The following is a 26,252-nucleotide window of genomic DNA, read 5'->3' on the forward strand; positions in this document are numbered from 1 at the left end:
TGGAGCCTGGGGATTCCTGTGTCATCTGGGGGTCCTATTTCCCGGAGGGGTAAAGCCACCGTGGAGTCAGGCGGCTGGGGGGGGCTAGCCCTCGCGTCCGCCCCGCCGGCCCCTCAAAGTTACTTTCCCTTTCAGCAGGCCCGTGAGTGCCGGCTGCCTCCCCTCCGCCTGCTCTCTCCCACTATTTTATTCGCGCGCGCTCTCTTTCTCTCTGTCATCCCGTGTCCTTTCTCCTTCACACTCAGTCTCTTTTTTTTTCTGTCTCTCTCTCTGACTCTCCACGTCTGCCGTTTCCTCCCCTTTCTCTTTCCGATTTCCCTTCTCACTTTCTCCCTCTCCCCAGTCTCACTTTCTGTGTCTCTTCCTATAAAGGAATGTGGGTTAGAATCCCTATAGAGGAAATCTGATCTGACTTATTAATGATAGCTAGTCGCAGGCGCGCCTCGGCAGCCCGGGGACCGGGGCCGGGAGCGCGGCGCCAGAAGCCGGGGACCGGGGCCGGGAGCGCGGTGCCGGAAGCCGGGAGCCCGGGGACCGGGGCCGGGAGTGCGGCGCCAGAAGCCGGGGGACCGGGGCCGGGAGCGCGGCGCCAGAAGCCGGGGACCCCGGGGACCGGGGCAATTCAGACCGCAAGTGCGCACCCGGGGACTGGGGCAATTCAGACCGCAAGCGCGCACCCGGGGACCGGGGCAATTCAGACCGCAAGCGCGCACCCGGGAACCAGGGTCAGATTCAGCTGTTGCCCGGATCGTGAACGCGCTCCGGCAACTCAGATCGCAATTTAAATCAGAAGAGAGCCAGGGGACGTCTCCCACCGGTCTCCACTGGCCGTCCTATAGCGCGTCCGCCAGGACTGTGCCAGCCTCAGTTTCAGACCTCGCGAGTCACAGATTCAGATTCAGAACAGACACACAGACACAGACAGACAAACGGAGACGAGCCAGCTCACCTATCAGTAGATCGATCTTAGCAGATCCGTTGACCAGGGGTCTGGTGGGCTTGGGGAATCCCGGACGAGCCCCCAGATGTTATGCCCAGACTGTTTGTTCCCCAAAGAAGACCACCAGAGTCCAGAGTCAAAGCCAAGCGGCAAGGATCTTTACTACAAGTTCGAACCTGGTCCCTCCTTTACACAGTATACAAGAGGGCCCCGAACAATGCGAGCGTTTGCTTTTTATAGCCCGAAAGTTGCAGGGGAACAAAGAAATTCTTTTGGCTCCTGCGCTTTCAGTAACCTTGAACGGCTGTCCCCTTATCGGAGACTTTCCAGGTGGTGTTTGTACTGGGCTCAGGGAGTTTGAGAGATATATGGTGGTGGGATGGGAGGATGGGATGTGTTTGTGCTAGGCTCAGGGAGTTTTGAGCCCGGGGCTGAGGAATGTGCCCAGTTCCTTTCACAGCTTGGGTGACAGAGTGAGACCTTGTCTCAAAAACAACAACCACCACAACAAAAAACAACAAAAACAAAAACACAAACCAATGAGAACATCTGTAGACAAAAACACACATTTTTAGGATCTAGATCCATACTTTCCCTGGAGAAAGGGAGAAGTCTCCTTTCTTTCTTTCTTTTTTTTTTTTTTTTTTGAGACAGGGTCTTGCTCTATTGCCCAGGCTGGAGTATAGTAGTGTGATCACAGGTCATTGCAGCCTCCACCTCCTGGGCTCAAGTGATCCTGTCACCTCAGCCTCCTGAGTAGTTGGGACCATAGGCACGTGACATGCCACCATGCCTGCCTAACTTATTTTTTTATTTTTTGTAGCAATGGGCTCTCACTATGTCTCCCAGACTGGTCTTGAACTCCTGGGTTGAAGTAATCCTCCTGCCTCAGCCTCCCAAAGTGCTTGGGATTGCAGGCATGAGCCACTGCACCCAGCCGAGGTCTCCATGTTTGAAAGAGCACAAATCCTTTAGCTGGCCAGCTCTGGCAGGTCTTTTCTACCATTCCACACCAAAAGATTTTCAGAGGTCTGCTATGCTGAGATTAGCATTGAATTTCACTGGCTGTGTGGCAGGATGACTTTACTTCCCATTTTCACATTTTTTTAATCTGCAGAAACTTGGTACTCACCAGGTCTCCGTTTGCAAGACTGGGTCAGAACTCCAGCTTACATCCTGCTCTTAACAAGAGCAGCTACCACTCAGGGGCCACCTGACTATGTGCAGGCACTGTTGTATGAGTTTCACATTCATTTTCTCACTTAATCCTCAAAATAATCCCATGCAATAGGCCTTGATGGGGAAACTGAGGCCCGGAGCAGTTGGGTCACTTGCTTAAGTCACACAGTGCTTCAGATTCCTGAGAGCTGGGCTTCAAACCCAGTCTCTCTGGGGCCAAAGCTTGGGCTTTTAGCCTCTGTGCTACATGTTCACCACTAACCAACTCTTCTCCCTTCCCTTCCCTCCCCTTCCCTCCCCTCCCCCCCTCCCCCTTCCCCCCTTCCCCCTTCCCCCCTTCCCCCCCCTTCCCCCCTTCCCCCCTTCCCCCCTTCCCCCCCCCCCCCCCTTCCCCCCTCCCCTCCCTTCCCCTCCCTTTCCCTTCCCCTCCCCTCCCCTCCCCTCCCCCTCCCTCCTGCTTTCCTTCCCCTTCTCTCTTCTCTTCTCTTCTCTCTTTTCTTTTCTTTTCTTTTCTTTCAACAGAGTCTCACTGTGTTGCCCAGGCTGGAGTGCAGTGGTGCAATCATAGCTCAATACATCCTCAAACTCGTGGGCCCAATTGATCCTCCTGCTTCAGCCTCCAGAGTAACTAGGACTCCGGGCATGCACCACTATACCCAGCTAACTTTTTATTTTGTGTAGAGACAACGTCTCCCTATGGTGCCCAGCCTGGCCCTGAACTCCTGGCCTCACACAATCCTCCTGCCTCAGCCTCCCAGAGTGCTGGGATTACAGGCGTGAGCCACCCCATCTGGCTCAGTGAGCCCTCTTGAGCATATGAGAAGGGAGACCTGCAGCCACCACCTGTTAGTAACTGGATGGGTGACTGTGGTAGACTAGATAATGGTCCCTCCAAAAAAAAGATGTTCCTATGTTAATCCCTGGGACCTGTGAATGTCACTTTACAAATCAAAAAAAGGACCTTGCAGATGTGATTAAGTTCAGGATCTTGAGATTGGGAGACTGTCCTGGATTAGCCAGTGGGGCCTCGATGCGATCACGTGTATTAATATGAAAGGGAGGCACAGGGAGGTGTGACACACACAGAGGAGGAGGTGTGGTTCTGGAGGCAGAGACCAGAACGATGCAGCCACAAACCCCGAAAGCCGGCGGCTGCCAGCAACTGAAAGATACAAGGAATGGGCTCTCCTCTGAGGCCCCTAGAGCACGCATTAGTCAGCATAGTTCCTGAACTATGAAGGAATAAATTTCTTTTGAGCCACTAAGTTTGTGGTAATTAGAGCAGGCATAGGAAACTAATACAGTGACTGTGTGGTCTCTCTAGGCGTCAGTTTCTTTATCTGTAAAACAAGGATATTAATGATACATACCTAGTTTTTTGTTGTTGTTGTTTGTTTGTTTTTCCGGGTCTCGCTCTGTCACCCAGGCTGGAGTACAATGGCACGATCTTGGCTCACTGCTTCCTCTACCTCCCGGGTTCAAGCGATTCTCCTGCCTCAGCCTCCTGACTAGCTAGGATTACAGGCATGCGCCACCACGCCTGGCCGACTTTTGTATTTTTAGTAGAGACAGGGTTTTGCCATGTTGGCCAGGCTGGTCTCGAACTCCTGACCTTAAGTGATCCGCCTGCTGTGGCCTCCCAAAGTGTTGGGATTACAGGCATGAGCCACCACATCCAGCCTAGTATTTTTTAAAACTAAGGAATTTAAAATGCTTGGCAGGAGGCCTGGCATGAGTATATGCTCAACCAAGATGAGGTATTGTGATCACTGGCTCTGATAGGCGCACGTGTGGGTTTTTTGGGAGTACGTGGGCCACTTGACAAACCCAGCTTTAGTTCATGTGATGTGCTTGGTTATCCAGTAAGGTCCACAGGGCACTTTAGAGGCAAAGAAGTTGAAATTAGTTAAAAGTGACAATACATGATATTTACTGACCACCTGGCAGGAAATTCACCCAAAAATCTCCACCTCTAATTTCCTTTTTTTTTTTTTTTTTTTTTGAGACGGGGTCTCACGCTATCACCCAGGCTGGAATGCAGTGGCTTGATCATAGAGCACCGCAGCTTCAAACTCCTGGGCTCAAATGATCCTCCTGCCTCAGCCTTCCAAGTAGCTGGGACTACAGGCCTCCACCACCACACCTGGCTAATTACTGGTTTTTTTTTTTTTTTTTTTTTGAGACAGGATCTTGCCATGTTGCCCTAGCTCGGAATCCAACTCCTGGCCTCAAATGATTCTCCTATCATGACCTCCCAAGTAGGTGGGACTATAGGTGCCCGCCACCATGCCTGGCTAATGTTTTTTATCTTTATTTTTTGTAGAGACAGGGGCCACTATGTTACCCAGGCTGGTTTCAAACTCCTGGCCTCAAGCAGTATTTTCACCTTGGCCTTTCAAAGGGCTGGGATTACAGGTGTGAGCGACCAGGCCCAGCCTCCACTTCCAATTTCTAGTGTGACTATAGCCATCAGAGAAACACTTTTCAGGTAGTAATTTTTGTTACCCAGTGAATGCCCCAGTAACTTCTTATTTTCTGGATCTAATTCTGAGTGGTCATTCCAGGACACTTAATTAATAAACATAAAAGTAAACATGGCAACTGGGAATTATAAGTGCAGATTCAGTTGCCCATCAGGAATGTAACCAGTGATCTGCATGCTTTGCTATATTATCCACGGAAATGAGCAGAGGGAGGGCTGTTTTGATCTAGGCACCCGGGTCCCAGATGCCTGAGAGCTATTTCTCCCCAAGGGCCAGACTGCAATGAGTTTGCCTTTGAGATGTTCCCATTTGTTCGCCCAGCTCCAAGAGACGTCATTGCCTTCATTGTGGGTTGTTCCGGGCAAATGATGGGGGAATTAGCAGCATGGCCTGGAGCGGCTCTGAGCAGGCTTGGGCCAGCTGACACACGCCACTTAGGTTTCCAGGGAGCCAAGCTGTCCCCACTCACGCACACACGGCTGATGCACTTGTGGCTAAATGCGGTGCAGTCAGGGCCCCAGGCCAGATTCAGGGCAGGAAATAGAATACCACCTCCATTGCCAGGGAAACAATGGTCTGCGGACATGATTTAAACTGGAGCCAACGAGAACGCTCAGAGGGCCGGCCAGTAGAGGAAGGGAGACCAGAGGGCAGCTTGCACAGATCTTGTCTTGGGTTATAACTGTTGACAAGCCACTTAACTGCCTCCAGGTTTAAGTTTATCTGTGTATAAGATGGAGGTAACAATATTTATGCATCTCACTGGAGACTTATGAAAACAAGATTTTTGGACAGATCCCTTGGGACCCATGGATGGAAGGTGGTATGTAAGTGCAGTGATAAACCTACTCTGTGTGTGTGTGTGTGTGTGTGTGTGTGTGTGTGTGTGTTTTCAGCTGTGCATTAGGGACATGTAGACCCTCCAGAAAACACTTTTGGAGTCTGATCAAAAACGACAAGAAAAATGAGCAGCTCTTGGTTGTAAGTGCATGGGCTTGCTTTGGTTTTGCACAGGTCTGGGAGAACTGCATGTGTAACTCAGACTTCAGAATTGTTTTCCACCTGTTGCTGTGATGAGTAATACAGGTGCTCAGATCATCTGAGAATGCTACAGTGATTGTTGCCAAATGTTTGCCAACTTTGCTTTACAAAACTCCCCAATTCTACTGTGTGGTTTATGAGTTGTACGTGGAGTCTGAACATTTCTTCCCAAGGTGAGTGGGGAATCTATTTAAAAACAAAGCACACGGGGATAATTATTCTTTCCCCGTGACATGTGTGATTTCTGAGGAGTCTTCCTGCGCCTGCTAAATATATGTGTTTCTGTTCATTTAAGCCTAAGCAATTGACCTCAGACCTCCCAATAACGTTAGTAAATGTTTTCCGTTAGCTGGGGTCCTGCGGGAGTCTATTGCTCTGCGTTCTTGGTTAGTTAAACCTGTCTCTTAGGCATATCATCTGTCTAGAATAATTCCTCTGGCTCTAGGTGAATGATGACTATTATAGAAAAAAAAATTGTTGAGTAATAAACTGTTTTATTAGAAAAATATACATGAAATATAGAAAATATAGATTATCTGCAATTCCCTCATGCGGAATGAACCATACTGGCATACATACATGTATATTTTCAACAAAAATGGGATTCTATGTATATGCTTGAGGTGAAGTCTTTACCTAGTAAACCTGGAAGAGCATTGCATATCCTTAGAGATTTTTGCCTGCGGCAGGGAGGGGTCCTGCTTCTGTTGCTGGCCTGCGGGATGGCGGAATGAGAGACCTTGGAAGAACTTTCAAAGACTCCTTCCCTGAGATGTTGCTCCACTTAGCGCCCCTGTGTTTTGGCAACAACATGCTTCCCAGAAGTGGTAAACACTTGCTGATTTGAGCTTCTATGTGGATGCTGGTCCCTACCACTCCCTTCTCTTTTTTTTTTTGAGACGGAGTCTCGCTCTGTCGCACAGGCTAGAGTGCAGTGGCGTGATCTCCGCTCACTGCAAGCTCTCCGCCTCCTGGGTTCATGCCATTCTCCTGCCTCAGCCTCCCTAGAAGCTGGGACTACAGGCGCCCGCCACCACGCCTGGCTAATTTTTTTGTATTTTTAGTAGAGACGGGGTTTCACCGTGTTCGCCAGGATGGTCTCGATCTCCTGTCCTCGTGATCTGCCTGCCTCAGCCTCCCAAAGTGCTGGGATTACAGGCGTGAGCCACCGCGCCCGGTCCCTACCACTCCCTTCTATCCTCCTTCCCATTTTTTTTTTTTTCATGCTAACAGAACTGATTAAGTCATGACTCACATGCAGTGCAATACACACACATTACAGCCTGTGGAATTCGCTTTTTATTTTGTTTTGAAATGGAGTCTCACTCTGTTGCCCAGGATGGAGTGCAGTGGTGCGATCTCAGCTCACTGCAACCCCCACCCCCCAGGTTCAAGTGATTCTCCTGCCTCAGCCTCCTGAGTAGCTGGGATTACAAGGCGTGCGCTACCGCGCTCGGCTAATTTTTGTATTTTTTAGTAGAGATGGGGTTTCACCATGTTGGCCAGGCTGGTCTCCAATCCCTCCGCCCCAGGTAACCACTTCCATTCATTCCTAAATACTGACTTTATCATGTTACTGCCCACCCCAAAATGTTCCATAGCATCACAGTCCCTCTGTCTTGCTGCTTCAGGTCTGTATGTCTCCGCCTAATTTTCCTGGTCCACCGTCTTATTCTACCTGCTGGGACTCCATTGATGTCACATGGCTGGAGGGTGGGCCCTGCATCCTCACTCCTACCTGTCAGGCTCCACCAGAGGGCTTTGTTCCCTCTGTGACCTCACTAGAACCGTCTTTTCTTAGCCTTCCAAGTCTTGCCCATCCTTCAAGGCTCAGCTTAAGTCCCGTTTCCTCCAAGAAGTCCTCCCCAGTTTCTTTGCCTCTCTCTTACACGCTGAGTTCGCTGGCACCATGTGGCTGAGTTTCTGTAGGTCTAGGGCCCCAGAAGCCTTCCCTGGCCGCTGTGTCATTCCAACTTTTGATTCCCAACAACCATTTATATCTTGGAGCAGACATTTATCCAAGCCCTCCTCTGTCCTCATCCCTTCTCTCCCACATCCTGGGGCTGCCTGAGGGTTTGTCCCTCCCCAGACCTCAGACCCTGCTAGGTGTCTGTGTCACCTTTTTCCTACCCCAATGTTGGGACTTTGCTACCCAGATCAACCAAGTCCTCTCCTACGGACCCTCAGGTCCCACCTCTGCTACCAGTTCTTCGGATTTGATACCCAGACATCTTGGGACTGGGCTCAGCTCAGAGGATAGGGGTAGACTGAGGGGAGAGAGTTCACAGGTGAAGAGAGAGTTCTTTTGATGGGATGTGGGGTGGGGCTGGGAGCACTGGTGAGTTACACAGTCGCCCCATCTCACTCACGTCCCCTGCACTTCACAGTTTCTCTGTTGTTCCTATGTGTTAACCTCACTGCTGTCCAGACTTTTGGGGTTTCCCATGGCACAAGCAGAGCTTGGAGCCCACAAGAGTGGGCACAGTGAAGGGGATTAAATAAGACAGTGCAGCTAAGGTGCTGAGCACGGGGCCTGCCCATGGTCGGGCTGAGAGAAGCGAGTTAACTTCAAGACCCTGCAGTCCCTTCTCTGATTCTTGTCAGCCAGGGGAGGTGAGGCGGGGTCTCGAAGCTGTATGTATGTTTGTAGGAGTTGAGGGGACTTCCAGAAACCCTCTCGTCCACAGTGAACACAGGCCTGAGAGCAGCGGAGCCAGGTCTGAGGCCCAGCTTTGCGCGACTCTCCCTGTGACCTGTCTCTCCACAAGTGAAATGGGGCAGTGGTCCTTCCCCCTTGGATTAGCAGCGATAGGGAACACTGGTGCTCAAGGACTTTGCAGGTGGAACCCTGCATGAGGTGGGTTGGCCTGGTTCCAACCTGCAAGCATAATTGAGTTTTCTGAAATGGCAGCTGGAAGATGTAGCCCCTCAGAGAAAAAGTTGGGTTCTAGACAGAAAGCAGAAAGTTTCAGTGAGATTAGAGCATGTGGAAAAGGGGCTGGGTGTGGTGGCTCACACCTGCAATCCCAGCACTTTGGGAGGCCAAGGTCGGTGGATCACTTGAGGTCAGGGGTTCGAGGCCAGCCTGGTCAACATGGTGAAACCCCATCTCTACTAAAAATACAAAAAATTAGCTGGGTGTAGTGGTGCATGCCTGCCTGTCATCTTGCTGCTAGGGAGGCTGAGGCAGGAGAATTGGTTGAGCCCAGGAGGCAGAGGTTGCAGTGAGCTGAGATTGTGCCACTGCACTCCATCCTGGGCGACAGAGCAAGACTCTGTCTCAAAAAAAAAAAAAAAAAAAAAAAAGTGGAGAAAAGGAAAAAAAAAAAATGGGAAAGAAAAGAAAGCTACAGTGATACTACCCTCAGTTGTAGGCAAACTCTGGAGTCTGCGTTTAAATCCAGCATCTTACACTGACTTTGGAACATGCCTTCATCACCCTGTGCCTCAGTCTACTTGTCTGTGAAATGGGGATAACAGTTTTTTCCTCCTCGAATTGTTGTGAAGGGCAAGTACAGTAATTGATGTAAGGATGTAGCACAATGCCTGGCTCAATCAACACTAGTGTTATTATTTCCTAATAAGTGTTTGTTGTTACTCAGTGAATGAATGGATGGATGGATGGATGGATGAATGAATGGCCATTGGTCTGGATTTGGCTCAAGAGGGTGCTTTTTTGTTATTCTCTAGCATTTTGGGGCTGATTCCATCTGACTTTGCATAGGCAGGGAACAGTTTGACTTGCATGTGGAGAAAGAAGAGAGGAAATGAGAAGGCTTCGCCCAGGGGTGCAGGGCCACACACAGAAGGCAGTGAGATCTGGGAGCAAACCCAGCGGCACCGGAGAGCCAGTGGGGACACGCCCTCACCAGGCTGGGTTTCCCTGCGGCTGCTGTTCCCTCTCCGCTTCTGTAGAGTCAGACTTGCACTTTGATTTTGCTCCCCAGCTCAGCTCCTTGATTCATCCCAGCAGGGCTGTGGCTGTTGCTTTATCATCTTTCTGCATGGCCAGGATGAGACAGGTCATAGACATTTTACTATGAAAGAATAAGCAACCAACATTGAATATCTCAGAGTCCCCGCCCCTCGGCCCTTTCCCCATCTTCTCAGACAACCGTCAGAGCCGAGCCTGGGGGTGTAGGCCAGTCTCACTCTGTACCCCCGCACACACCTCTCAACCCACAGAGCCGGGGAGTTCCAGGTCATTCCAGGTCATTCCAAGGGCAATGGTTTTACCATCTGGCCCTGTCTTTGCTGCTGACGTGCTGTGTGACCTTCAGAAAGCCCCTTTCCATCTCTGGGCCTCAGAATCTCCATCTACAAAATAAGGGAGATGACCCTTCCAGTGTGTGAGATCCCTGCTGTCTGTGAAAGTGGCGGAGGGTGCGAGTGATGAGCATGGGTTCAGAACGCTGTCCCCATGCCTTTCTGGTGGAGTGGCCCTGGGCAGCTGTTAAAGTTCCCCAGGTTGCTCCTCCTCTATGAGACGGAGATGACAAACAATGACCCACCCCACGGGGCTGCAGTGTGTCTCAAATAAGGAGAGGCAGCTAAAGCGCTCAGCGCAGGGGCTGTGAGTGCGTACAGAAGCCGGCAGCCCTGTCTCTCCTTCCCGTCAGCCAAGCTAGTTAATTTGTGGTCCCAAAGTTGAGCGAGAGAGAGAGAGAGAGAGAGTGTGTGCGTGTGTATGCATGGCAGTGTGCGTGTGTATACTTGGTCTCTCCCAGGTGCTCTGGGAACATCTGGCCAGGGAGCCCTCCCTGGCACCTCCCTGGCAGAGCCACGTGTCCTTGTCTCCTTGTCTTCTCCTGCACTGCAGCCCCGGGCTTTGGGGACTCTGTGCCTCTTTGCTGCCTCCTGAGTAGTTTTATTTGGAGGGCCAATAGCAGGACCCTCCCAGCCCAGAGGTGACCGACCAGGCCCGGCCAGGGTACAAGCAGCCCCACTGAAGACCTGCAGGGCTGCCACCTCTCTGCTGCGGACCTGGCCTCTCCTCTGTCCTGAGGGCTCCCTGAAGGCAAGGAGTCCCTGCACATCCCCAGGGCCCCTTGCACCCGGTTGCGGGGTTTTGAACTCAGGTCAGTTCTACCCGAGGACTCCCTCTCTTCATTCCTTTCTCCTTGGACCACACAGTGTTTGTTTCACAGATGGACACTTTGCTAAGTGATGCAGGAAGTAGGCCCCCGGGGAGGCAGATAGAGCCCAGCAAGGCAGATAACCAAGTGAAGCCTCTGGATGCTGCTGGGGCCGGGGACAGGGTCAGAGATAAGCGGAAATGCCAGGCTTATCGCTCCTGCCTGAGTTCTTCCAGAGAAATCAGCCTGGCCGGCCAGCCCACCTCATTCCCAGCGCTCCGGGCGGTTGGGCAGCATCCATCTCCAGACAGAGTAAACACGGAGTTGGCACAGTCACAGCGGCTGATGGATGGGGACTCTGTGCCCCACTCCAGCACTGCGCGGTCCCAGCACCAGAGGCCAGTAGCGGGCGTCGGGTTACACCCAGATATTTGCGGTAAGGGCAGCTCCGGGCAAGTGTGCTTTGAAGTAAGAGCCCGAGGAACAATTGGTTGGGTCACGGGACTAAGGGAGACCTGGTGACAGTTGTTCCCCAATCCTGGGTTATCTTGCGCCAAGAAAGTCAGCAGAAAGCTTTGGTTTAGGGGGACAGTTTGGGGATGGTCAGCTTGGGCCTCTGCAACAAATGCAGGGTGTGGTGGACAGACGATGTGGATGGCAGCTACCCCTAAAGTTGTCCACATTGAACTCTGCGTGGCTTTCGGGAGCTCTTCTTCATCCTGCTTTCCTTTCTTAAGTGAGCTTGGCGCCATGGAGGGAATGTGTGTACTTCCGCACTGCATTCCAGTAATGGTGTGGTGCGGGCAGGGAGGTGGCCTGGGCTGGGAGGAGGTCAGCTGGCTTAGGACTGAGAAGCTGTCCCCCCACTTCTTCCTCCTGCCCCCCACCCCACAACGAAGTGACCAAGCAAGCACACTGCTGCCTTGCTGGGCTGACCATCTGTGGTCAGACGGGAGAAGGTGTGGGGTTGGTCTTAAGGATGGCCGTTCCAATCGCTGCCATTTTCGTGGACTTACCACGTGCCTGGTGCTGTGCTAGATGTTTTGCTTACTGCTTACGTTAATGTCCAACAGCCGTGTGGTTATTGCAGTTAATGGGCCCCCAGTGCAGATGAGGAAAGCTGCGTTCAGAGAGGCTAAGTGCCAGGTGCACCGTGAGCCCCTATGGCATTTTGTGTGAATTAGAAAACTTTCCTCTCAACACGTGGCTACCTTCTCTCGGAAAATTGTCATCATATTTGATTGTGTTAGAACAAGACCTTTCTGGCCGGGCGCGGTGGCTCAAGCCTGTAATCCCAGCACTTTGGGAGGCCGAGACGGGTGGATCACGAGGTCAGGAGATCGAGACCATCCTGGCTAACACGGTGAAACCCCATCTCTACTAAAAAATACACAAAACTAGCCGGGCGAGGTGGCGGGCGCCTGTAGTCCCAGCTACTCGGGAGGCTGAGGCAGGAGAATGGCGTAAACCCGGGAGGTGGAGCTTGCAGTGAGCTGAGATCCGGCCACTGCACTCCAGCCTGGGCGACAGAGCAAGACTCCGTCTCAAAAAAAAAAAAAAAAAAGAACAAGACCTTTCGCTGCTACACACTGCAACACGACTGTTATAAAGAAATACACAAATCTACGAAGGGCACCGTGTGTTTGTCCCCTTAGAGGCTGTCCTTAGGTTCTGGATAACCCATCTCCCATCCTGGTCCCCAGAAGCAAACACATTGAAGCTGTTTCTTTGTTTCTTTTGATATTTGCCTCCATATTTCTTCATTCTCTGTTTTGTGCATGATCTATGGAGTTGCTGGTAAGATAAATGAGGACTTAGCTCTCTCACACTCCCCACTTTCCCTCTCTCACCCTCACAAGACAGATGTCGCTGCTTTTACTTAATAAAGGGTTTACTTTACTACAACTGTAAATATTCTTCAATGCAAAATCAGTGATTGTATTTTAATCTCATTCTTTCTTGTAAGAACTCTGGGCCAGGCATGGTGGCTCACACCTGTAATCCTAGCAATTTGGGAGGCTGAGGCGGGCGGATTGCCTGAGCTCAGGAGTTCGATACCAGCCTGGGCAACACAGTGAAAGCCCATCTCTACTAAAATACAAAAAGTTAGCCGGGTGTGGCGGTGTGCACCTGTAGTCCCAGCTACTCTCGGGAGGCTGAGGCAGGAGAATTGCTTGAACCCGGGAGGCGGAGCTTGCAGTGAGCCAAGATCGCGCCACTGCACTCCAGCCTGGGCGACAGAGCAAGACTCTGTCTCAAAAAAAAAAAAAAGATAAAGAAAAGGAAAAAAGAACTCCAGTTGTCCTGGCATCTCTAATTCCTTTTGTTCCCCTTTTGCAGTATCTGCCATCATCATGCTGATGGCTAATGTCTGAGCACTTGCTGGGTGCCTCCCAGGCATTCTCATGGCACCTCCCGACCACTCCATAAGGGTATGTGTTATTATTATTCTCCTGTTACAAACAAGGAAGTATAGACTCAGAGAGGTTAAGTGAAAACTGGCCCAGGGCTGTGGCTAATAACTGGCAGAGGCAGAAATTAAATCCAGGCAGTCTGGCTCCAGGCCCTGTGCTCTTCCCATTTTACTGCATGTGTTTAATTGCATTCTATTGTATGCTCTTTTTCCCCTGGGAGGGTTCCTGTTGAACACTCTTGATTTTCTTGCTTCAACTTTGGGCCTAGGTTGAAGCTATTGTTTCTTGGAGCTCTTTTTTTTTTTTTTTTGAGATGGAGTTTCACTCTTGTCACCCAGGCTGCAGTGCAGTGGCACGATCTTGGCCCACTCCAACCTCCGCCTCCCGAGTTCAAGCAATTCTCCTGCCTCAGCCTCCCGAGTAACTGGGATTACAGGCACCCACCACCATGCCCAGCTAACTTTTTTGTATTTTTAGTAGAGATGGGGTTTCACCATGTTGGCCAGGCTGTTTACCCCCTCATTTTGCTGTAGTATATCCTCAAAGTAGCTTCCTTAGAAAGCATGCATGGGTCAGGTGCAGTGGCTCAAGCCTATAATCCCAGCACTTTGGTAGTCTGAGGCAGGTCGAATTGTTTGAGCCCAGGAGTTCAAAAGCAGCCTGGGCAACATGGCAAAACCCCATCTCTAAAAAAAACCCACAAAAATCAGCCAAGCGTGGTGACACACGCCTATAGTCCTGGCTGCTTGGGAGGCTGAGGTGGAGGACTGCTTGAGCCCAGGAGGCTGAGGCAGCAGTGAGCCGAGATCATGCCACAGAACTCCTGCCTGGGTGACAGAGTGAGACCATGTCTTAAAAAAAAAAAAAAAAAAAAAAGCATGAATTTTTTGCATTTTTGCAAATCATAAAACCCTTCATTTTGTCCCCTGATGGTGGTGCAGTGTCTTCAAAATTCTAAGGGGAAGTGCTTTCCTATCTAGACTTTGACAGCCAGCCTCTCTTCCAGCATCCAGTTGTTTTTAGGATGAGAAGTTTCATGTCATTCTGATTCTAGTTCTTTGCTATGTATGGTAGTCTATTTTCAGAAATACCTGAAACTGGGTAATTTATAAAGAAAAGGAATGTATTTCTTTAGTTATGGAGGCTGAGAAGTCCAAGGTTGAGGGGCTGCATCTTGTGAGGACCTTCTTGCTGGTGGGCCCTCTCCGCAGAGTCCAGAGGTGGCCCAGGGTATCCCATGGGGAAGGGGCTGAGTGTGCTCCCTCAGGTCTCTCTTCCTCCTCTTATGAAACCACCAGCCCCACTCCCATGATAACCCATTCATCCATTAACCCGTAAGGGTAGGGCCCTTATGATCCAGTTGCTTCTTAAAGGCCTTATCTCTCAATGCTGCCACACTGGGATTAAATTTTGACATTAATTTTGAAGGGGACAAATTCTCACAAGTGTGTGGTTTTTTTCTTTTACATTTTGGGGAGTTTTAAAATCTTCTCTTTATCCCTGTGTTCCAAAATTTCATAATGACTGTAGCATTTCTTTTATAAATTCTTTCCTTCTTTCATTTCTCTCGAAACTCCAGTTAATTGGATGTGAGGCTAGCTGGACTCATTGTCGAACAGCTTCTCTCCTGCACATGTCTTCATCTTTTAGTTTTATTTTCTGGGATAGTATCTTAGCTTCATCTTCTCATCCCTATATTGAATTTTTAAATTATACTATTCATATTTTTAAATTCCACTATTCATACTTTAAAATTCCAAGACCTCTCTTTTATTCTACAGTTGTTCTTTTTCCATAGCATCCTCTCCTTTTTTAAAGAATGGAATAGCCTTTCATGCTTTTCTGTGGCTACAAATGACAGGCTTGTCTGTTTGTTTTTTGAGACAGGGTCTTGCCCTGTCACCCTGGTTGGAGTGCAGTGGCACGAACATGGCTCGCTGCAACCTCCGCCTCTTGGGCTTTAAACAATCCTGCCACCTTAGCTTCCCGAAGAGCTGGACTACAGGCGCATGCCACCACACCCAGCTAATTAAAAGAGTTTCTTGGTAGAGACAGGGTCTCTCTATATTGCCCAGGTTGGTCTCGAATTCTTGTGCTCAGTTGAGCCCCGCCTCCCTGGCCTCCCAAAGTGCTAGGATTACAGGTGTGAGCCACCTCACCCCGCCAAATGACAGCCTTTTTGAAACTTCTGTTTCTCATTTCCTCTGTTTCTTCTATGATCATGTTTCTGTTTATTTGCTTTAGTCTTCCCTTTTCATCTTGAAGGCTTTCTTTGAACATTCAGTGATCCTTTTTGTCTGTGCATATTTCTGAAGAAGGTACTGACAGCTGGGGTGGTTGAGGCTTGTTAACTGCGTGGTTTTGTTGAGGATGAGCAGGTAGGGCGCTCCTGAGAAACCCCAAAAGCCAGCCCCTAGAACTATTATGGTGTGGACCATTACATTTCTCCAGAAGCAGGCTCTGATCTCTAGGGAGGGTGGGCCTGGCCAGGCCCTTCTGTGCCGGGGTGTGGGGCAGGAAGAGGGATGGACTTTTCAGTCTTGCATTCCTGCTCCCTATTTACCCCACCGGGGGTCTCGGGGTCTGAAGCCTCTTTGGGGTCCTACAGGGAAAGCTGGCTCCATGCTTATCTGTATTCACCCTTGTGGCCAGTGAGGCTGCAGTTTTCTCTTTCTTGTTTCTCCAGTTACCTCTCCTCCACTAGTTTTCCAGAAATTCATTGATAACACTCATTCACCAACAGCCCCTTCTATTCTCTTCATCATTGCAGGTGTGTATTTATTTTCTTCCTTTACCACGAAGTCTCTGGAGGGGAAGGAGAGAAATATGAAAGGTCAGTCTTTCAACTTGAGTCAGAGCCTTGATATCATTTTATTTTATTTTATTTTATTTTATTTTATTTTTTGAGGCAGGGTCTTGTTCCGTTGTCCAGGTTGGAGTATGTGTCTCCATTGCTGCTCACTGCTGCCTCAACCTCCCAGGCTCAAGGGATCCTTCTGCCTCAGCCTCCTTGTAACTGGGATGACAGCCACATGCCACCATGCCTGGCTAATATATACATATATGTTCTTTTGTAGAGACGGAGTCTTGCTCTGTTGCCCAGGCTGATCTTGAACTCCTGGGCTCAAGCAATCCTCCTGCCTCAGCCTCCCAAAGTGATGGGGTTACAGGTGTGAGCCACCACTCTCCTGGGTTAAAAAAGCCTGGAAAGATATTGAAAGACCCCATCTATAAAAGAAAGTTTTTTTTTTTTAACTTTTATTTTAAGTTCAGGGATACATGGGCAAGTTTGTTACATAAGTAAACTTGTGTCATGCGGGCTTGTTGTATAGACTAACTAATGAGTACTAGGCTTAATACCTGGGTGATGACATTTAAAAAAAATTAAAAATTAGCTGGGTGCGGGGGCAGGCACCTGTAATCCCAGTTATGCAAGAGGCTGAGGCTGGAGGATCGCTTGAGCCTAGGAGTTCCAGGTTGCAGTGAGCTGTGGTTGTGCCACTGTACTCCAGCCTGGGCAACAGATCAAGACCCTCTCTTAGAAAAAAACAAAGTAAAATAAAGTGAGGGTGTTGAAATCTCTCTCACCTCATGATCCCCAAGACTATTAGGTCACTAGAAGGCCAGGGAAGAGTCTTGGGGTTTAGTGTGTGCTGGCCCCCACCTAGGGTGAATAGAGGTCAGCCTGTCTTTTCCCGGGAAAGGATCCACTGCCCTGCCCTGTCCTTACCCAGGAAGGACAAGGGGTTATTGTATTTGCTGCTCTGTCGATCTAGTTCAGCTACCTCTTCTCTGGTCTTCCTTCTCTGGGCTTGGGGGGTCAATGCCTCCCCATCCTCCGGGCAAGCACCATCACACAAAAACTGGCCAAGCCCCCTGCTGTGTCCTATGCATCAGGGAGAGTTAGAGAGAAGCATCCCTACAGGAAATCCATGTGCTCCAAACTCCTATCTCTTAAAGCTGAGAATGAAAGAGGTTAAAGTTTGTCCTTCTGGCTACTCCCTTCCACCAAAGAAGCCCCAGGAACCACCCACGGTGTGTTCTAGGCTTTCTCCCGGAGGGCCCTGGAGCTCCCTGGAGCTCCCGTCCCGGATTGTCAGGGTTTCCTGCCCTGTGCTCACTTTGATGCCTCCTCCTTCCACAAAAGTCTCAGGACGGTCTGCTCAGCCTCCTGCTGCCTCCTCCTTAGCTCATTCCTCCATGTTGAACACCTGCCATGTGCCAGGCAGCTGGTGCCTCCGGGAATCCAGGCCAAGCCCAAGAGGATTGGTCTGCCCTCAGGGAGCTTCCAGCCGTAGCCACCTTCTTAGCAAATGAGCTACCTTGTAAACTTGTTTGTTTACAAGGTTAATGTAAATGCTTAATGAAGACATGACAAATCCTTTTGTAATTTAATTCTTTTCTTTTTTTCTTTTTCGAGACAGAGTGTTGCTCTGTCACCCAGGCTGAAGTGCAGTGGCACCATCTTGGTTCACTGCAACCTCCGCCACCCGGGTTCAAGCGATTCTCATACTTCAACCTCCTGAGTAGCTGAGATCACAGGCGCTCGCCACCATGTCCTGCTAATTTTTGTATTTTTAGTAGAGATGGGGTTTCACCATGTTGGCCAGGCTGGTCTCAAACTCCTGGCCTCAAGTGATTCGCCTGCCTTGGCCTCCCAAAGTGCTGGGATTACAGGCATGAGCCACTGTGCCTGATAATTCACGTTTGGTATAGGTACATGTCTGGGTATTTGGTGTTTTCCTTTGGATTCATTTAGACTTTGAAGTTATCTTTCTGGCTTTATTTATTTATTTATTTATTTATTTATTTTTATTATTATTATTTTTTGAGACAGAGTTTCACTCTTGTTGCCCAGGCTGGAGTGCAATGGCGCAATCTTGGCTCACCACAACCTCCGTCTCCCAGGTTCAAGAGATTCTCCTGCCTCAGCCCCCCAAGTAGCTGGGATTATAGGCATGCACCACCACACCTGGCTAATTTTTTGTATTTTTTTAGTAGAGATGGGGTTTCACCATGTTAGCCAGGCTGGTCTCGAAATCCTGACTTCAGGTGATCCACCTGCCTCGGCCTCCCAAAGTGCTGGGATTACAGGCATGAGCCACTGAACCTGGCCTATATATTTATTTTTGAGACAAGAGTCTCGCTCTGTCGTCAGTGGCGCAGTCTCGGCTCACTGCAACTTCTGCCTCACTGGTTCAAGCAATTCTCCTGCCTCAGCCCCCCAAGTAGCTGGGATTATAGGTGCGCACCACCATGCCCAGCTAATTTTTGTATTTTTAGTAGAGATGGGATTTCACCATATTGGCCAGGATGTTCTCAATCTCTTGACCTCGTGGTCCGTTCGCTTTGGCCTCCCAAAGTGCTGGGATTACAGGCATGAGCCACTGCCCCCGGCCCTTTCCAGCTTTATTAACCTAGGACTTGCCTGGATGCTGGTTCTCCAGAGGCCAGGGTCTGCCTCTCGTCTGGTGGGACTTTTATTCCACAAAAAGTATAGGCACCAACTGGGGAGAGGCACAGGGGCTGGGTGTGTTAGACTTCTAGAGACTTCTCTAGGCAGCCATTTTCCCAAAGATTGGCCCAGGGAGCCCAGATCTGCAGGGAAGTGCTAAGCGTGAAGTGTTGGGAGAGCCCGCTGCCCTGGTCGACTGGGGGAGTCTTCTGTGGCAAATGAGGTCCTCCTGAGGCACATGGTGAATCCCCAGAGGAACTGGAACATGGGGTTACCCTTCAAATTTCCTTTTCCAAGGAGACTTTATTTGTGTGTTTTTCAGCGGCGGTGAATATAACAGACCCTGCTCTTTCTAGCATGTTCTGGGTCATTCCACCAACGACACCCATGGCTGTGCTCTCAGGAATGGGTTTGGATTTCTCTGTGGGCTGCCCAGGGGCAACTAGCAGGATAGAGGGGTAGGTAGAGAAGGCTGTGGTCAAGCTGCATTTGCATAGCAAGCTCATTGCATTGATAGGTTAATGGTTTAACATAGCAAAACCTCTAGTGGTGCTTTCATGTATTTATTTATTTTGAAGACAGGGTCTCCTTCTGTTGCCCAGCCTGGAGTGCAGTGGCAGGATCAGAGCTCATTGCAGCCTCAAACAATCCTCTCGCCTCAGCCTCCTGAGTAGCTAGGACCACAAGTGTGTGCCACCCTGCCTGGCTTATTTTTTGTAGAGACCGGGTCTTGCTCTGTTGCCCAGGCTGGTTTCGAACACCTGGACACAAGCAATCCGCCTGCCAAAGTGCTGGGATTATAGATGTGAGCCACTGCACCCGTCCCTAATAGTGCTTTTAGATTCCAAATGTCCAGGTCAGACTTTATAATAATTGCTTTTATTCAGAAGGGGGAAGCTTGACGGGGACACTAAAGCCCCCTCTGTTGGGGGCAGCCCTGCCCATGGCTGGACCATCCTCAGGAGGCCGTGTGCCTGCCTGGGCCACCTTGGGCAAATGCCCCTCTCTGGGCCTTGCCTTCTGCCCAAGGGGAGCTGGATGGAAATGGTGTAGGTCAGACTGCCCCGTGGAGTACTTGGGACTTTGAGGGGCTCCCTGTGCCCCACCTCGGGGGTAACCTTAGCATCTCTGCTTGTGTCTGCTTTATTGACTGATACTTCTGTAAAATGTTTTATTTGAACCCAGGGCTTCTAAGGCAAAAACATTTGTAAACCACAGGAAACATAGGCCTGTTGTGCTCTGGGTCCCTGCTAAGTCTGTTTCAGTATGGAAACTGCGTGTGTGATACCTGCATAGTTGTTATTGGGGGAGCAAGTGTCTCTGGTGAGTGTCCCCCCGAGGGCCCAGTGAAGAACATGGGCCCTCAGGACAGCACTTGGCAGGTGGCCAGGGCCATTGCCCTCAGTTCTATTTTTAGGTACCAGTGACTAGTGACTGAAGGCCCTGGTGGGGAGGGACCAGCCAGCCACCCCACAGACAGTCTAAACACATGTTCTGAACGCTGGTGTAGTAGGGGCACCTGAAGTTTGTTTTAAATTTGCAGAAGCATCAAAATTTTCATCATGGCAGAAGTCACAACTTTGCTGAGTGGTCTCACATTCCTTTCTGTCTCTGCCTTGCTTTTTACTGTGACTCTGATATGTGTGGCCTCAGGGCTCTGGGCCTCTAAGGACCTTCCTCTGCCCTGGGATCCCTCCTGGAGCCCAGCCAGCAGGTCCATTCTCCAAAGGACCCTTTCCTTTCCACTGAACCGAACCAGTAGTTGCATGAACCCTGCCTGCTCTGGGCAGATTCTTAACATATTTGCCCATCAGCAGCCTCTCAGAGAGGAATGTTAAACGCTGCCGTGATGTCAAAGGGGCCCCAAGGAGAAGGGCCTGGGCCGACCTCGGCCTGTCACTCACAGGCCCGTGGAGGGTGGGAGATAAGCAAAGCCAAGGTACAGGAAGAACCCGGGTCTCTGCGCTCCTCACACAGCCCAGGCCATCGTGGGGGTTGGTGCTGCCGGGAGGCTGTCAGCTGCGGAGGACAATGACCTTGCAGACACCACCGCCTGAGTGAGAACCAGGGGTCTGTGCCTCTTGTCATTCCCCACTCTTACCCTGGTCAAGCCTGCACCAGCATGTCAGCAACCTCCAAGGAGAGTCTGGGGCACTGGGGGCTGCCAGGGTTGGGCAAGGCCTGCTTAACCACCATGGACAAAAAGCTGAACATGCTGAACGAGAAGGTGGACCAGCTCCTTCACTTCCAAGAAGATGTCACAGAGAAGTTGCAGAGCGTGTGCCGAGACATGGGCCACCTGGAGCAGGGCCTGCGCAGGCTGGAGGCCTCCCGGGCACCAGGCCCAGGCGGGGCTGATGGGGTTCCCCGCGCTGACACCCAGGCCGGGTGGCCCGAGGTCCTGGAGCTGGTGAGGGCCATGCAGCAGGATGCGGCCCAGCACGGTGCCAGGCTGGAGGCCCTCTTCAGGATGGTGGCTGCGGTGGACAGGGCCATCGCTTTGGTGGGGGCCACATTCCAGAAATCGAAGGTGGCGGATTTCCTCATGCAAGGGCATGTCCCCTGGAGGGGAGGCAGCCCAGGTGACAGCCCCGAGGAGGTTGGTTCCTGCTTCCCTGCCCTAGCTGGACGGGAGGCCCCGGCCCTGGTGGGAGACTGGCCAGGCAGCCAGTGTTTGGAGAGCTGGAGGCATGGTGTCCCCTTCCTGTGTGATCTGTTGATGGGGAAAAGGAGAGCCGGAACCTTAAACGGGTCATAAGTGGATTTCCAGGCAGGATACTGCCTGCCATTCTCCCCAGGGAAGGGAAGAAGCGGGGCTCTGGCCAGGACTACAGGGTCTTGGCAGCTCCAGGGAACCTAGCCGTGGGGGACACGCTGGTGGTTTGGGAGAGAGGACCACCACACTTCTCTGACACCCCCGTGACTGCCCTTCTGCTCCTTCACACATGGGATGGGACAGGCAGGAGTGGCCAGTCTCTCCTGATGGAGCCCCGCTCAGAAACCCACCCGCCACCTCCTGTTCCCAACCTTGAGCTTAGCTCCAGAGGGGGTGGACAGTGCAGCTGCCTGTGGGGAGACGAGTGTTGACAGTGACCCAGGGGGACAGCAGGCAGGAGCCGGAGCCTGGGGGTGGAGGGTGGCATTCCTGGGAGCGGCTGTTCCCAAGAGTTGCATAATCAATCCTGCAGGCTAATGGAAGCTTGGCCGCTGGGAGAAGGATATGGGGGGTGAGGTCTGCAGAGGGAACACCCTGTTTGGGGACAGCTAGGGGTCAGCCACTTAACAACACTCAGACAACCTGGAGCCACCATTTCAGACCCCTGAAGTGACTTACCAGCCTCTGGCAAGAGATGAGCTGGGGTCAAAGGGGTCTGTGCTTGACTCTGTGTCAGCTGCCGAGGACAGGAGCATGCCTCCCCTCCCCGCACCAGGCCGGAGCTCCCCTGCTGCCCCTTCCCCTCCCTGCCCTGCAGCTCCTGTCAGAGCTGCCCCTCTCCCCAGCCCCTGCTGTCTCCACGGTGCCTCTCCTGAGGGCTTGGCCTGCAGGGCAGTGTGACCCTAACCAAGCCCAGTTTTAAAGAAATAAAATTATGCTGGGTGCAGTGGCTCATGCCTGTAATCCTAGTGCTTTGGGAGGCCAAGGTGGGAGGATTTCTTGAGGCCAGGAGTTTGAGACCAGCCTGGGCAACATAGTAAGACCCCGTCTCTACAAAAAATAAATTTAAAAATTTGCCAGGCATTGTGGCACATACCTGTAGTCCTAGCTACTCGGGAGGCTAAGGTGGGAGAATTGTTTGAGCCCTGGAAACAGAGGCTTTAGTGAGCTATGTTTGTGCCAGTGCACTCCAGCCTGGGCCACAGAGTGAGGCCCTGTCTCTTAAAAAAAGAAAGAAATTTAATCTAATTATAGTCAGCCCTCCATATTTGTGGGTTCTACATCTGCAGATTCAATCAAATCTCAGATCAAAATGTAGTTAGTCCTATGATGGTGTGTCCGTACTGAGCACGGACAGGTTTTTCTTTCCTGTCATTATTCTCTAAATAATAATACAGTTGTTACACGATAGTATAACAACTACTCATATAGCATCTACATTGTATTAGGTATTATAAGTAATCTAGAGGTGATTTAAAGTGTATGGGAGGATATGTGTAGGTTACATGCAAATACCATGACATTTTATATCAGGGACTTCAGCAGCCATAGATTTTGGTGTGGAGGGGGCCCAGGAACCGATCCCTGGCAGATACAGAGTCACGACTGTAAGTAATAAAATAGATCTAATCAATAGCGTTAACCAAATTAATATGCACATAGTAAAAAAATAATAATGTAAAGAGCATACATCTCCTTCCTATTCCATCCCCCAGGCCCCAGAACACCAATACCCTGCCCCGCAGGCAAGCGTGGGTTCTGATTTCCTTTGAATCCTTCCAGATAGAGGCTGTGTCTACAAGCAACTTGGTATCCACAGCACCCTTTTGTTTTGTTTTGTTTTTCCCACAATCTGTCCACCAGAATTGCTTTGTTGATTTGTTTTGTTTTTGAGACGGAGCTTCACTCTGTCACCCAGGCTGGAGTACAATGGTGTGATCTTGACTCACTGCAACCTCCGCCTCCTGGGTTCAAGCGATTCTCCTGTCTCACCTCCTGAGTAGCTGGGATTACAGATGCCCACCACCATGCCTGACCAATTTTTTTGTATTTTTAGTAGAGATGGGGTTTCACCATATTGGCCAGGCTGGTCTCGAACTTCTGACCTCAAGTGATCTGCCTGCTTCGGTCTCCCGAAGTGCTGGGATTATAGGTGTGAGCCTCCGCTCCTGGCAGAATTGTTTTATTTTAATTTAAATGTTATTCACATTGTCCTGGCCCTGATTTCTAATTTTTTACTTAATATATTTTGGGCATTGATTGATGTTTATATTGTTATGAATATATTCCGAGTACTCCCTTTGGGGGGCTGTGTCTTCAGTTGTTAACCAGCCCAGATCCTCGTTTGTTTCTATTACATAATGATGCAGTGAATATCCATAGATGTATGTCACTGAACACAAGTGTGAGTTTATCTGCATGATACACTCCCACAGTGGAAATGCCAAGCCAAATGGTAAATTGATACGGATAAAGGCAAATCAGCCTTCAAAGAAGTTACTCCAAATCAGTCTCCTACCATCAAGGTGTGGGAATGCTTTTGATTCTTTGCCTTTCTGGTGAATGAAAATGGGAAATTATTGTGCATTTTTTTTTCTCTTTTCCCCACCCACTTCTCCCTTCGGATTATTTTAAGGAAATCTGAGATGTTGGATCATTTCTTTCATAAATGTTTAGCATTTATAGCAAAAAGATAAGGGCTCTTTTAAAAAAACATAATCTTGATACTGTCATCACACCTAATAAAGTGAATACCTTTATTTATTTATTTTTATTTAGAGATAGGGTCTCACTATGTTGCCCAGGCTGGTCTTGAACTCCTGGGCTCAAGCGATCCTCCTGCCTCAGCCTCCCGAAGTGTTGGGATTATAGGCACAAGCCACTGCACTGGGCCGAATGATAACTTTTTAGTATTACTGAAGTTCGGTGTTCTAATTTCCCTGATTATCTTATACTTTAAAAATATTTTAGGCTGGGCGAGGTGGTTCAAGCTTGTAATCCCAGCACTTTGGGAGGCTGAGGCGGGGGATCATCTGAGGTCAGGAGTTCGAGACCAGCCTGGCCAACATGCTGAAACCCTGTCTCTAATAGAAATACAAAAATTAGCTGGGCATGGTGGTACATGCCTGTAATGTCAGCTACTCAGGAGGCTGAGGCAGGAGAATTGCTTGAACCCAGGAGGTTGGAGGTTGCAGTGAGCCAAGATTGCGCCACCATACCCCAGCCTGGGCAATAAGACCAAAAACTCCATCTTAAAAAAAAAAAAAGCTGGGTGTGGTGGCTCACACCTGTAATCCCAGCACTTTGGGAGGCCAAGGTGGGCAGATCACAAGGTCAGGAGTTCGAGACTAGCCTGGCCAATATGGTGAACCCCCCCGTCTCTACTAAAAATGCAAAAATTAGCTGGGCGTGGTGGCGGGCGCCTGTAGTCCCAGCTACCCGGGAGGCTGAGGCAGAAGAATCACTTGAACCCGGGAGGCAGAGGTTGCAGTGAGCCGAGATCGCACCACTGCACTCCAGCCTGGGCGACAGAGTGAGGCTCTGTCTCACACACACACAAAAATAAATAAATAAAATAAAAATTTACAGTTTATTTGTATCAGACCCAAATAAGACAATTATTTTTATTTCTCTTAAAGGTAACCTTTTGAACTTATGAAAAAAATTTTAGGTTTTTATTATGGAAAATTTCAAATATAACCAAAACTAGACTAATATGTCTTATAGTTTTGATTTATATTTATTTTGCTAGAAGACTGAACATCACTCACAGGTTTGAAACCTTTTGTATTTTCTGTGGACTGCCTGCTCATATCTTTTCCCCCTCTTTCCTATTTTGTTTTTTTGCCTTTTTCTTATTGATTTGTAAGAGTGCTTCATATAGTAATGAAATTAGCTGTTACATATGTTGCATGAAGGCATTTCTGGTTAAGGGAAGTCACAGAACTTCCTACTTTTTGAGTTCTTGTGCCATTTCCCGTCGTCCTGCTCCACTGGAACTTACTAAATCTCTCCTCTGGCCCTGGCGTTTAATAAACGTATCAGGAATGTCTTTAGGTTTGGTCCAGTCTCCCCATCAGGCTGTCGGCTGCTGATTGGCCCATGACAGGAAACCTCTGCTTCCCTCCATGTTGTGAGGCCAGGGCAGGTCTTGCAGGAAGGGCTCAGAGAATGAGCGGTGAACTGAGACACAGCCACGGCTGCTAAACACATCGTCAGTGCTGAATGCTGTGCATTATGGAGGCTTCTTGGGGACTGAGTTTCCTGGGAGAGTGGAGCATGGCAACCATCTTTGGAATGGAATTAAATCCTAGCACTGGCGGTTGAATTTGAAAATTGTGCCAGGACTTTGTGAAGGTCCTCCTGAGATCTTCAGAAGTCCCCAGTGGCACTTCATTTGGTTCCAGCAGTGAATTTGATGATACCTGGAAGCCAGGTGTGCTCTTCTGGAAAACAGTCCCGGGCATATGTGTTCAGAGGCACCAGTCCTCTAGAATGGTGTGTGAGGAAGCACAGAAACAGCAGGGACTAGAAGGCTGAGCCCTGAAGACAGAACCCAGCTGGGGGTGGGGGGTGCACATGCATGGGCCTGCCTACCCTAAAGAGGGGGGAAGCAGAGGACAGTTTGAACCCAACAAGGTCTGCCAAAGGACAGTCTGTCCAAGTCCCTTTCTGCCAGTGGGTGAAAGAGGAGGAGGTCTATTTCATGCCTCCAGTCCCCCCAGCTCTGGGGGCGGCAGGACAGAGTCTGCAGAAGGATAAGGGGGAGCTGTCTGCCGAGCAAGGGATCTGGGCCACATTGATGACTCTGGTGATCCTGGTGACAGTGGCAGCGAGCAGTTTTGATGAAGTGCCTCCCCCACGCCAGGTGCTGGGCTGTGTGTTCTCCATGTGCTATGTCCTTACTGTTCAGAGGTCAAAGCTTGGTGTCCTGGAATCGCAAAGTAATGAGCAGGTAGTAATTTAGAGTAGTGGGCATGGTGTAGACAAACAGTGGAACCAACACCTTA

At 50.1% G+C, this 26,252-nt stretch overlaps 1 protein-coding gene across 4 annotated transcripts in view; it reads left to right on the forward strand.

Annotated features, from left to right (window-relative positions):
• The first annotated feature begins 5,202 nt into the window (after nt 1–5,202).
• The window catches only part of MYLK3 (myosin light chain kinase 3), a 57,248-nt gene continuing 36,198 nt past the window's right edge, over nt 5,203–26,252 (forward strand). The window contains exon 1 of one of the 4 annotated variants that reach the window (XM_050773418.1): nt 5,203–5,425. In XM_050773418.1, coding sequence (XP_050629375.1) covers nt 5,375–5,425 — 51 coding nt within the window. In that variant the 5' untranslated portion in view covers nt 5,203–5,374. Of the gene's footprint in view, nt 5,430–10,997; nt 11,155–20,485; nt 21,187–26,252 lie in introns of those variants that run through there. The other 3 variants (XM_050773419.1, XM_050773420.1, XM_050773417.1) reach the window with 3 other exon arrangements.

This window comes from Macaca thibetana, chromosome 20 (assembly GCF_024542745.1).
Source record: "Macaca thibetana thibetana isolate TM-01 chromosome 20, ASM2454274v1, whole genome shotgun sequence".
NCBI lineage: Eukaryota > Metazoa > Chordata > Mammalia > Primates > Cercopithecidae > Macaca > Macaca thibetana.